Consider the following 13614-nt stretch of genomic DNA (forward strand, 5'->3'; position numbering starts at 1 on the left):
TACGCGCGTAGAAGTGGAGGGCGTGGAGGGGCAGGTTGTTGCAGACGAAGCCGATGATGATGGTGTTCCATAGGACGGTGGAGGGGAAGGGGAGGGAGTCGAAGAGGTGGCGCGCAAGGTGTGGGTCGCCCTGCTGACACAGCTGGCTGAGGCGGGAGCGGATGGTGGGAGTTGTGGGCTTCGGAATGGGCTTGGGCTTGGGCCTGGGAGGGTGTGTATCTTCGGAGAGTGTGGGAATTGGTGAGTATGAGATGGGCCTGGGTGAGTCAGAGGAGGAAGAGGCGATGGTGAAGAAGGTGAAGGAGCGGGAAGGGGATGAGCTAATGGCTGTACAAGAAGGCATTGCTGAGAGTGGGACTGTGAGAGTGTGTCGGAGAATATGATTTGATATTAGAGGTGAACCGGTGATTGGACTTGAAATTCATTGATGATAGGGTGAAAAAATCATCCTTGTTCCTTGAGACCTTGACCAATAAGTTCTCTTCTTATTTTTATGTGAACTTTGTTGGAAAAATTAAAAAATATTTTTAAATTTTATTTTTTAAAATTAGTAAAAAAAACTCAAAATATAAATAATACAAAAGCTAAATTAAAACAAGTCTCTATTATTTTACTATCACTAAAATGGATTTATATAATGGGTTCGACTATGGTGCTAAAACAAAAGTTTTTCAGCATCTGCTGAAAGGAGTTGGCATTAAAAAAGAAGAACACGTGTGGTTGTTGTTTTTATAGGAGAAGACAAGTTCTGAGACAAAGCAGCGATGGCAGATGGCAGAAATTTTTACAGATTGATTACCGTGTGAAGTCTGATAATATTATAGTATTAAGGAATTATTAATTTGGATTATATTTTTTTGGTTATTGTTGTTTTTGAGCATGGGCTTGTGTTTTAGTTTTTGGCGGATGTAAATTGGAAAGGTGTATACTTGGTTTTTGGTGAATAACTTATTTTTTCAAGGTGAAAGTAAGATAAAAACAGAAACCATAATAATAATAATAATAATAATAATAATAACAATAATAACAATAATAATAATAATACATTTAAAATGATTGAAGTACATTGTCCCCTAATTTTTTTCAACCCGCAATGATTGATAAACCATTATTTTATGGTTTATTTTGTATTGAATTGAGTGGATTTTATCCATGATTCTCACACTTATGTATATAATTCGCATGTTTTACATTTTCCTTCCTAACTCTGTGCTATGATTGAAAACATGCTTCTTTGGCCTTAAATTTGCTAATTTTAATCTTCTCTTATTACCATTCGATGCCGTGATATGTGAGTTAAGTGTTTTCAGGTTTTCCAGGGCAAGAATGGCTTAGAGGATGGAAAAGAAGTATGCAAAAGTGGAAGGAACACAAGAAATTAAGTATTTCAGAATCTGGTAGCGACGCGCACGCATGGACGACGCGTACGCGTGACTGGTGCATTCGACAGATGACGCACACGCGTGGCTGATGCTTACACATGGCCAGTGAAAAGTCCAATGACGCGTACACGTGACTTACGCGTACGCGTGACAAAGCGTCATGTGCTGCAGGGATGATAAGTCCTTGACCCCTCAGGATCTGTGGACCCCACAGGATCCCCACCTACCCCTACCTCTCTTCTTCTCTCCTCCTCACACCTTTCCATAACACTCTTCCCCAAAATAACCTCCACCAATCACCTCCATTACTCCTCCAAAACCATCATACAACCCACCTACACCCACCCACTCAAATTCAAACCATCACTCCTTCCTTTTCACACATCATAACCACCTACAAGTCCCCTTAGCCGAACCACTCACACCTCTCCATCTCATCTATTTTCTTCTTCTTCTACTCCCTCTTCTCTTCTTTTGCTCGAGGACGAGCAAACCTTCTAAGTTTGGTGTGGTAAAAGCGTTGCTTTTTGTGGAGAAATGTTATTGATGATCTGAAAAATCATAAAATTGATTCTTGAAGCAAGAAAAAGCAGTGAAAAAAACAAGGCTTGCGAAAAAAAAAAAGAAAGAAAAAAAATGGCGGAAAAACAAAGAAGAAAGAAAAAGAAAAAGCAAGCAGAAAATGTCAAGTGCTCTTTAAACCAAAAGGCAAGAGCAAAAAGCCACTAACCCTTTAAACCAAAAGGCAAGGGTAAAAAAGATCCAAGGCTTTGAGCATCAGTGGATATGAGGGTCCAAAGGAATAAAATCCTGGCCTAAGTGGCTAAACCAAGCTGTCCCTAACCATGTGCTTGTGGCGTGAAGGTGTCAAGTGAAAAGCTAGAGACTGAGCGGTTAAAGTCGAGATCCAAAGCAAAAAAAGGAGTGTGCTTAAGAACTCTGGACACCTCTAATTTGGGACTTTAGCAAAGCTGAGTCACAATCTGAAAAGGTTCACCCAGTTATGTGTCTGTGGCATTTATGTATCCGGTGGTAATACTGGAAAACAAAGTGCTTAGGGTCACGGCCAAGACTCATAAAATAGCTGTGTTCAAGAATCAACATACTGAACTAGGAGAATCAATAACACTATCTAAATTTTGAGTTCCTATAGATGGCAGTCATTTTGAGCTTCAAAGGATAAAGTGAGATGCTAAAACTGTTCAAAGGCAAAAAGCTACTAGTCCCGCTCATTTAATTGGAACTAAGTTTCATTGATATTTTGGAATTTATAGTATATTCTCTTCTTTTTATCCTATTTGATTTTCAGTTGCTTGGGGACAAGCAACAATTTAAGTTTGGTGTTGTGATGAGCGGATAATTTATACGCTTTTTGGCATTATTTTTAAGTAGTTTTCAGCATGTTTTAATTACTTTTTAGTATATTTTTATTAGTTTTTATTTAAAATTCACATTTCTGGACTTTACTATGAGTTTTTGTATTTTTCTATGATTTTAGGTATTTTCTGGCTGAAATTGAGGGACCTGAGCAAAAATCTGATTCAGAGGCTAAAAAAGGACTGCAGATGCTATTGGATTCTAACCTCTTTGCACTCGAAGTGGATTTTCTAGAGCTACAGATACCCAATTGGCGCACTCTTAATTGCATTGGAAAGTAGACATCCAGGGCTTTCCAGCAATATATAATAGTCCATACTTTGTCCGAGTTTTGACGATGCAAACTGGCGTTCAAACGCCAACTTTCTGCCCTATTCTGAAATTAAACGCCAGAAACAGGTTACAAACCAGAGTTAAACGCCAGAAACAGGCTGCAACCTGGCGTTTAACTCCAAGGAAGACCTCTACATGTGAAAGCTTCAATGCTCAGCCCAAGCACACACCAAGTGGGCCCGGAAGTGAATTTCTGCATCAATTACTTAATTCTGTAACCCTAGTAACTAGTTTAGTATAAATAGAACTTTTTACTATTGTACTAGGGGTCTTTTTCCCTATTTTTTCAAATTCATATGCCATTTGGGGAGGCTGGCCATTCGGCCATGCCTAGACCTTGTTCTTATGTATTTTCAACAGTGGAGTTTCTACACATCATAGATTAAGGTGTGGAGCTCTGCTGTTCCTCGAGAATTAATGCAAAGTACTATTGTTCTTCTATTCAATTCATTATTATTCTTATTCTAAGATATTCATTCGCACACAAGAACATGATGAATGTGATGATTATGTGACACTCATCACCATTCTCACTTATGAACGCGTGATTGACAACCACTTCCATTCTACATGAAAACAAGCTAGAGTGTGTATCTCTTGGATTCCTGGTCCACGACGCATGGTTGCCTCTCCTGAAAATAGAGCCTTCCATTCCGTGAGATCAGAGTCTTCGTTGTATAAGCTAGAATTTGGCAGCATTCTTGAGATTCAGAAAGTCTAAACCTTGTCTGTGGTATTCCGAGTAGGATCTGGGATGAGATGACTGTGACGAGCTTCAAACTCGCGACTGTAGGGCGTAGTGACAGACGCAAAAGGATAGTAAATCCTATTCCTACACGATCGAGAACCAACAGCTGATTAGCCATGCAGGAAATCGTAGAGGACCATTTTTACTGAGAGGATGGGAAGTAGCGATTGACAACGGTGACACCCAACATACAGCTTGCCATAGAAAGGAGTATGATGGATTGGATGAAGGCAGTAGGAAAGCAGAGATTCAGAATGAACAATGCATCTTCATAAGCTTATCTGAAATTCTCACCAATGAATTACATAAGTATCTCTATCTTTATTTTATGTTTATTTATCTTTTTAATTATTAAAACTCTATAACCATTTGAATCTTCCTGACTGAGATTTACAAGGTGACCATAGCTTGCTTCAAGCCGACAATCTCTGTGGGATCAACCCTTACTCACGTAAGGTTTATTACTTGGACGACCCAGTGCACTTGCTGGTTAGTTGTATCGAAATTGTGAAAAAGAATTTAAGATTGCAAACGTGCGTTTTGAGTTTTTGGCGCCGTTGATGGGGAACAAACAATCGCGATTTCGTGCACCAAGTTTTTGGCGCTGTTGCCGGGGATTGTTCGAGTTTGGACAACTGACGGTTCATCTTGTTGCTCAAATTAGGTAATTTTATTTTATTTTAAAGCTCTTTTATTTCTTATTTTTGAAAAATACAAAAAAAATTTCTTCTTTTTCGTTCTTCCCAAAATAATTTTCGAAAAAACAAAAAAAAATTAATAAAATCATAAAAACCAAAAATTTTGTGTTTCCTGTTTGAGTCTAGTGTCAAATTTTAAGTTTGGTGTCAATTGCATCTTTTTAATTTTTCTTTAAATTTTCGAAAACCCATGCATGATGTTCTTCATGATCTTCAAGTTGTTCTTGATGATCTTCTTTATTTGATCTTTGCATTTTCATGTTTTGAGTCTTTTCTTGTTTTTCATATGTATTTTCAATTTGTTAGTGTCTATAGTTTGAAAATTTCTAAGCTTGGTGTCTTGCATGTTTTTCTTTTCTTAAAAATTTTCAAAATTATGTTCTTGATGTTCATCATGATCTTCAAAGTGTTCTTGGTGTTCATCTTGACATTCAAGGTGTTCTTGCATATTTTCCTTGTTTTGATTCATAAATTTTATGTCATGTGTCATTTAGATGTTTTTCTCTCTCCTCATTAAAAATTCAAAAATAAAAAAAATATCTTTCCCTTATTCTTCTCATAAATTTCGAAAATTTGATTTTATTTAGTCAAAAAGTTTTAAAAATCTAGTTGTTTTTTATGAGTCAAGTCAAATTTTTAATTTAAAAATTCTATCTTTTCAAATCTTTTTCGAAAATCAAATCTTTTTCATTTTTTCTTTCATATTTTCGAAAATTTCAAATTGATTTTCAAAAATATTTTTCTTATTTTTATCTCATATTTTCGAAATTAATACTAACTATTAATATTTTTATTCAAAAATTTCAAGTTGTTACTTGCCTATTAAGAAAGGTTCAATCTTTAAAATTTTAAAATCATATCTTTTAATTTCTTGTTAGGCAAGTAATCAACTTTAATTTCAAAAATCAAATCTTTTTAAATCTCTTTTTCAATTCTTTTTCAAAATAAATTTCAATCACATCTTTTTCAAAACTTAATTTCAAAATCTTTTCTAACTTCTTATCTTTTCAAATTTGATTTTCAAATCTTTTTCAATTAACTACTTGACTTTTTTGTTTGATTTTAAAAGTTTTCTATTTCAATCATATCTTTTTCAAAACCACCTAACTAATTTTCTCTCTAATTTTCGAAAACTCTTCCCCACTTTTTCAAAATTCCTTTTAATTAACTAATTGTTTTAAATGTTAATTTAATTTTATTTTGTTTCTCTTTTTAAATTTCGAATTATAACTAATATTTAAAATAAAAACGAAAATATTTTTTTATTTTTTTATTTAATTTTCGAATTCTTCCCCCTCTCATCTCTTTCTCCTCTCATTCTTCTATTCTTCTCTTCTTCTACTCACATAAGGGAATCTCTATACTGTGACATAGAGGATTTCTCTTCTTTTCTGTTCTCTTCTTTTTCATATGAGCAGGAACAGAGATAAAGACATTCTTATTGAAGCTGATCCTGAATCTGAAATGACTCTTAAGAGGAAACTAAGAAAAGCTAAAGCACAACTCTCTGGAGAGGACCTGACAGAAATTTTCGAAAAAGAAGGAGACATGGCCGAACCCAATAACAATGATGGAGATGCAAGGAAGATGCTTGGTGACTTTATTGCACCCTCTTCTAACTTTTTTGGAAGAAGCATCTCAATTCCTGCCATTGGAGAAAACAACTTTGAGCTTAAGCCTCAATTAGTTTCTCTGATGCAGCACAATTGCAAGTTTCATGGACTTCCTTTGGAAGATCCTCATCAGTTCTTAGCTGAATTCTTGCAAATTTGTGACACTGTCAAGACCAATGGAGTTGATCTTGAGGTCTACATGCTTATGCTTTTCCCTTTTGCTGTAAGAGACAGAGCTAGAACATGGTTGGATTCACAACCTAAGGAAAGCCTGAACTCTTGGGAAAAGCTAATCAGTGCTTTCCTGGCCAAATTCTTTCCACCTCAAAAGATGAGCAAGCTTAGAGTGGAAATCCAAACCTTCAGACAGAAGGAAGGTGAGTCCCTCTATGAAGCTTGGGAAAGATATAAGCATTTGATCAAAAGGTGTCCTACTGACATGCTTCCAGAATGGAACATCATATGTATATTCTATGATGATCTGTCTAAGTTGTCAAAAATGTCATTGGACCATTCTGCAGGATGATCTCTTCATCTGAAAACCCGTACAGGAGCTCAGGAACTCATTGAAATGGTTACAAATAACCAGTTCATGTACACCTCTGAGAGGAGTCCTGTGAACAATGGGACGCCTCAGAAGAAGGGAGTTCTTGAAATTGATACTCTGAATGACATATTGGCTCAGAACAAAATATTGACTCAGCAAGTCAATATGATTTCTCAGAGTCTGAATGGATTGCAAGTTACATCCAACAGTACTAAAGAAGCATCTTCTGAAGAAGAAGCTTATGATCCTGAGAACCCTGCAATGGCAGAGGTGAATTACAAGGGAGAACCCTATGGAAACACATATAATCCTTCATGGAGAAATCATTCGAATTTCTCATGGAAGGACCAACAGAAGTCTCAACAAGGCTTCAACAATAATGGTGGAAGAAATAGGTTTAGCAATAGCAAGCCTTTTTCATCATCTTCTCAGCAACAGACAGAGAATTCTGAACAGAGCCATTCTGACCTAGCAGCCATGGTCTCTGATCTATCTCAGACCACACTAAGCTTCATGAATGAAACAAGGTCCTCCATTAGAAATTTGGAAGCACATGTGGGTCAACTGAGTAAGAAGATTACTGAAACTCCTCCCAGTACTCTCCCAAGCAATACAGAAGAAAATCCCAAGAGAGAGTGCAAGGCCATAACCATGACCAACATGACCGAACCTGGAGAGAGTGAGGAGGACGTGAGTCCCAATGAAAAAAGCCTCATGGGACGTCCTCTGGACAGAGGAGAGTTGGTCCTTCAGTTGAATGAGGACTACCTTGTATTCAAGACTCAAGGTTCTCCTTCTATAACCATGAAGAGGAAGCATGAAAAGCTTCTCTCAATCCAGAGTCAAATAAAACCCCCACATTCAAACTCTAAATTTGGTGTTGGGAGGCCACAGCCAAACTCTAAGTTTGGTGTTGAGAGGCCCCAACCATGCTCTGATTATCTGTGAGGCTCCATGAGAGCTCACTGTCAAGCTATTGACGTTAAAGAAGCACTTATTGGGAGGCAACCCAATGTTATTTAATTATATCTATTTATTTTCTATGGTTATTTTATGTTTTTTGTAAGTTGATGATCATGTGAAGTCACAAAAACAACTGAAAAATCAAAAACAGAATGAAAAACAGCATTAAAAATAGCTCACCCTGGAGGAAGAGCTTACTGGCGTTTAAATGCCAGTAAGAAGCATCAGACTGGCGTTTAATGCCAGAAAGAAGCATCAAGCTAGCGTTAAACGCCAGAAACAAGCAGCAATCTGGCGTTAAACACCAGGATTGCACTCTAAGGGCGTTTACACCCCTAAATGGAGCAGGGATGATAAGTCCTTGACCCCTCAGGATCTGTGGACCCCACAGGATCCCCACCTACCCCCACTTCTCTTCTTCTTTCCTCCTCACACTTTTCCATAACAATCTTCCCCAAAATAACCTCCACCAATCACCTCCATTACTCCTCCAAAACCATCATACAACCCACCTACACCCACCCACTCAAATTCAAACCATCACTCCTTCCTTTTCACACATCATAACCACCTACAAGCCCCCTTGGCCGAACCACTCACACCTCTCCATCTCATCTATTTTCTTCTTCTTCTACTCCCTCTTCTCTTCTTTTGCTCGAGGACGAGCAAACCTTCTAAGGAGAAATGTTATTGATGATCTGAAAAATCATAAAATTAATTCTTGAAGTAAGAAAAAGCAGTGAAAAAAACAAGGCTTGCGAAAAAAAAAAGAAAGAAAAAAAATGGCAGAAAAAAAAGAAAAAAGAAAAAGAAAAAGCAAACAGAAAAAGCCAAGAGCTCTTTAAACCAAAAGGCAAGAGCAAAAAGCCAGTAACCCTTTAAACCAAAAGGCAAGGGTAAAAAGGATCCAAGACTTTGAGCATCAATGGATAGGAGGGCCCAAAGGAATAATATCCTGGCCTAAGCGGCTAAACCAAACTGTCCCTAACCATGTACTTGTGGCGTGAAGGTGTCAAGTGAAAAGCTTGAGACTGAGCGGTTAAAGTTGAGATCCAAAGCAAAAAAAGGAGTGTGCTTAAGAACTCTGGACACCTCTAATTAGGGACTTTAGCAAAGTTGAGTCACAATCTGAAAAGGTTCACCCAGTTATGTGTCTGTGGCATTTATGTATCCGGTGGTAATACTGGAAAACAAAGTGCTTAGGGCCATGTCCAAGACTCATAAAGTAGCTGTGTTCAAGAATCAACATACTGAACTAGGTAAAATTCACATTTCTGGACTTTACTATGAGTTTGTGGGTTTTTCTATGATTTCAGGTATTTTCTGGCTGAAATTGAGGGACCTGAGCAAAAATCTTATTCAGAGGCTGAAAAAGGACTACAGATGCTGTTGGATTCTGACCTCCCTGCACTCGAAGTGGATTTTCTAGAGCTACAGATACCCAATTGGCGCGCTCTCAATTGCGTTGGAAAGTAGACATCCAGGGCTTTCCAGCAATATATAATAGTTCATACTTTGTCCGAGTTTTGACGATGCAAACAGGCGTTCAAACGCCAACTTCCTGCCCTATTCTAAAATTAAACGCCAGAAACAGGTTACAAACCAGAGTTAAACGCCAGAAATAGGCTGCAACCTGGCGTTTAACTCCAAGGAAGACCTCTACACGTGAAAGCTTCAATGCTCAGCCCAAGCACACACCAAGTGGGCCCGGAAGTGAATTTCTGCAATTACTTAATTCTGTAACCCTAGTAACTATAGTTTAGTATAAATAGAACTTTTTACTATTGTACTAGGGGTCTTTTTCCCTATTTTTTCGAATTCATATGCCATTTGGGGAGGCTGGCCATTCGGCCATGCCTAGACCTTGTTCTTATGTATTTTCAACGGTGGAGTTTCTACACACCATAGATTAAGGTGTGGAGCTCTGCTGTTCCTTGAGTATTAATGCAAAGTATCATTGTTCTTCTATTCAATTCATTATTATTCTTATTCTAAGATATTCATTCGCACACAAGAACATGATAAATGTGATGATTATGTGACACTCATTACCATTCTCACTTATGAACGCGTGATTGACAACCATTTCCGTTCTACATGAAAATAAGCTAGAGTGTGTATCTCTTGGATTCCTGGTCCACGACGCATGGTTGCCTCTCCTGACAACAGAGTCTTCCTTTCCGTGAGATCAGAGTCTTCGTGGTATAAGCTAGAATCAATTGGCAGCATTCTTGAGATCCGAAAAGTCTAAACCTTGTCTGTGGTATTCCGAGTAGGATCTGGGATGGGATGACTGTGACGAGCTTCAATTTCGCGACTGTAGGGCGTAGTGATAGACGCAAAATGATAGTAAATCCTATTCCTACACGATCGAGAACCAACAGCTGATTAGCCATGCGGAAAACCGTAGAGGACCATTTTCATTGAGAGGATGGGAAGTAGCCATTGACAACGGTGACACCCAACATACAGCTTGCCATAGAAAGGAGTATGAAGGATTGGATGAAGGCAGTAGGAAAGCAGAGATTCAGAATGAACAACGCATCTCCATACGCTTATCTGAAATTCTCACCAATGAATTACATAAGTATCTCTATCTTTTTTTTATGTTTATTTATCTTTTTAATTATTAAAACTCTATAACCATTTGAATCCGCCTGACTGAGATTTACAAGGTGACCATAGCTTGCTTCAAGCCGATAATCTCCGTGGGATCGACCCTTACTCACGTAAGGTTTATTACTTGGACGACCCAGTGCACTTGTTGGTTAGTTGTATTGAAATTGTGAAAAAGAATTTAAGATTGCAAACGTGTGTGCTGAGTTTTTGGCGCCGTTGATGGGGAACGAACAATCACGATTTCGTGCACCAGTACGTCACGTCTTATATCTGAAAAATAGAAAATCCACGACGAGTGAGAACTCGAAGGTTCCCATTAGGGTAATAGTTCCAAATAAAGACTACATAAAGAAATATGAACCCTCTAAACAATCTTAATTCCAATTTCACAGAAGTTCAAGCCTAGGATTTTAAAACTAATCCCAACATGGTTAATCCGCTAAATCTCAGCTCGGTGACTACCTCTAGTCTTAATCATTTCCAATACATCATCATCTTTCCTCAGTCATAAGATCTTTCAATCACATATTCAGTTCAATAGGATTAATCACAAACACAAAGTGAATACAAAGTAATCACAATTAAGCACAATTAGAATAAGTAGTACAACTAACAGTTAAGTAGGATAATCAGTTAGGCAAACCAAAACAATTATGCACACTCAAACAATGACAAACAAATGCAGTATGATGCATGTCTGTCATACTGTCCGTGAGCTCACGTGTCAGTTAAAGTGCCAGACTCGACACATCCGGCCAGTAGCTAACCCAGACATTGTCTCTTAGTTGCGCATCCCCAGGAGGAATATTATCGAAGGAGAGTGCCTTTCTACCTTCTCCTAGAAGAATTACGAAGGAGTGTGCCTTTCCATATTCGAAGGAGTGTATATTTTCACCTTACAACCAATAGAAATATGAGAGAATAATATGGAAAAGAGTGTCTTTCCACCTTCCTCACATCCACACCGCAACAAAAGAGGGAATCATTCATCTTCAACTTGCCTATTCGTGAGCGGAATAAAACTACTGTCCTCACCGTGGGCAGGATGAACCACCATTCCCACAATGTTAGTAACGCAAGCGGGACTAAACCCACGACCTTGCCAATCAATAATCATTATCAACCAAAACTCACTATCATCATCAAATTCATCATAATCATAATCTTAACCAATCATAACCCCATTCCTTTATTAAATAATCAATCTCATCATTCCATGAGCTGGATTAAGCCAACATCCTCACTGTGGATGGGACAAAGCCACCATCCCCACATAATAACCGCATACTGAGCAAGCGGGACGATACCACCGTCCTTGGTCAAGCAAGTAATCAATATCACATTTACAATTAATTCACAATTCCAACCAATTTTGGGAGATATAACTCATCATAACCCCATTCTTTTATTAAATAATCAACTTTATCATTTCGTGAGCGGGACTAAGTCACCGTCCTCACCGTGGGCAGGACAAACCACTATTCCCATAACATCTAATACATCTTATTTTACATGTTTTATAGAGGAGTACCCCCAATTTAAATTCATTAATTCCATCCCTAATGATATTAAGGTCAAAAAGATGATTTCTAGAGTTCATACAGAGGATACAGGGGGTTACAAGTTTACCAGAAAAGTTTAATAGTACAAAAATAGTATTTTTCAAAAATCAGCTATGTGCACACGCACACATTATAAAATTCTGCAATTCTGCAGAATTTTCAACAGTGACGTCCGAACTTTAAAAACTCATAACTTTTAGTACAAAAATTGTTTTCCCTCCATTCTTCGACAATCTTAAAGTAGAAATTTCCAATTTTAATTCAACATAAATTTCATCCAATTCCAAACTCCAAGCGCCAAGTTATGCCCCATTGAAATTGGCCAAAATTTTCAGTTTACACTAATTTTCTGCATAACCAAAATTTCCATTTCTCATATTCTTTTCTTTCCAAACCAATACAAAATGCTCATTTCAACACTCAACTCAAACCATATCTATCCATTTCACTCTACAACACATCTAACAACAAACTTTCACCAAACATAAATCTCCATTACCAAAATAATGTCATTTTTTATTAAAATCAAAATCAATAATTGATCATCCAAACCTTCATTTAACCATTTTCAAAACCATATCATTTTTTCTTTATTCAAACTTATGTTAACAATTAATCATCCAAATTCAGTTTTATGTATCACTTACAACAATTTCAAGCTCAACCATTATACCACAATACAATCAATGTATATCCATAGTTTACATGACTCAAATCAATTCCGCTAAACTTATCAAGGGATACAACTCATCCAATTATGGTCTCCGATCCAATTTTCATTCAACCATCAATCAACAATTCAATTTTCTACTTCATTGATAATAATTCAACCTCAACACAAACCAAAACATACAATTTACTCAATCAAGGCCTCCAGCCACAAATCCACTCCACATATAACAATTACCCAACATAAAAATTCACACTAAGGCATCTAACTTAGGTTTTCACATAACATTTTATGGTGTTTACTTGAAACCAAAATCCGTACCTTAATTGACGGTGGTTCCAACCTCTTGAACCTTTTCTCCGGCCAATTTGAATCTCTACGAACTCCTCACCAAGCAAGCCAAGCACTTAAATTCGCACCAAATCAAGCCAAGCATTCAAACTACTCCATTTAATCTAATTACATCAAATTCTCAATTGTTTATACCAGCTTTTCGCATAAACTAGAGAGAAATAAAGGAAAAATATTCCTTACCCTATTCTATATGATCTTGGATCAAAACCTCGCTAGAATTTGAGATTGAGCTTCCCCTAAAGCACCAAATTATCAATTTCAACCAACACATACCAAAAACGCGAAAATGGATGAAAATTGAGTAATGGAGTAAGGTTCTCGTGATTACTCACTGCAAAAGTTATATAAAATCTGAGACGAACGCGTAGCTGCAAACAGATCGTTGATCGGAGCTCTGGCTTGTGGGGATAGTGTTTTAGGAGATGAATAGTGTTTTTAGATTTTGGAATTTCTCCCCCATCTTCACTCTCACTCTCGAGCTCTCTGTCCCCTCTTTGGCTAAGTGTGTTGAAACGGGAGGGTGAGTCACTTTAGTGACTTTTAATGAGGGGCGTTTTCATTCTTCCGCCTATTGACCCACCTAGGGCAAAATTTTAAAGATAAGTGTTACAGACTTAAGTCTGTACAGTTAAATATAATGTCAGTACACGTTTTTCCATAAATAATTATATTTTCGCGCTCCAATTAATTTTCTAAGTTAAATTTTTATCTATAAATTTTTAAATTGTAAATTATAAATTTTTAACCC

The 13614-nt window shown here is 37.3% G+C and overlaps 1 protein-coding gene across 2 annotated transcripts in view; it reads right to left on the bottom strand.

The window, feature by feature from the left end:
* The window catches only part of LOC107604789 (pentatricopeptide repeat-containing protein At3g22150, chloroplastic), a 4966-nt gene extending 4506 nt beyond the window's left edge, over positions 1-460 (bottom strand). Inside the window, exon 1 of one of the 2 annotated variants that reach the window (XM_016306480.2) lies at positions 3-460. In XM_016306480.2, the coding sequence (XP_016161966.1) occupies positions 3-343 (341 nt within the window). In that variant the 5' untranslated portion in view covers positions 344-460. The other variant, XM_016306479.2, reaches the window with a different exon arrangement.

This window comes from Arachis ipaensis, chromosome B06, assembly GCF_000816755.2.
Source record: "Arachis ipaensis cultivar K30076 chromosome B06, Araip1.1, whole genome shotgun sequence".
Taxonomy (NCBI): Eukaryota; Viridiplantae; Streptophyta; class Magnoliopsida; order Fabales; family Fabaceae; genus Arachis; species Arachis ipaensis.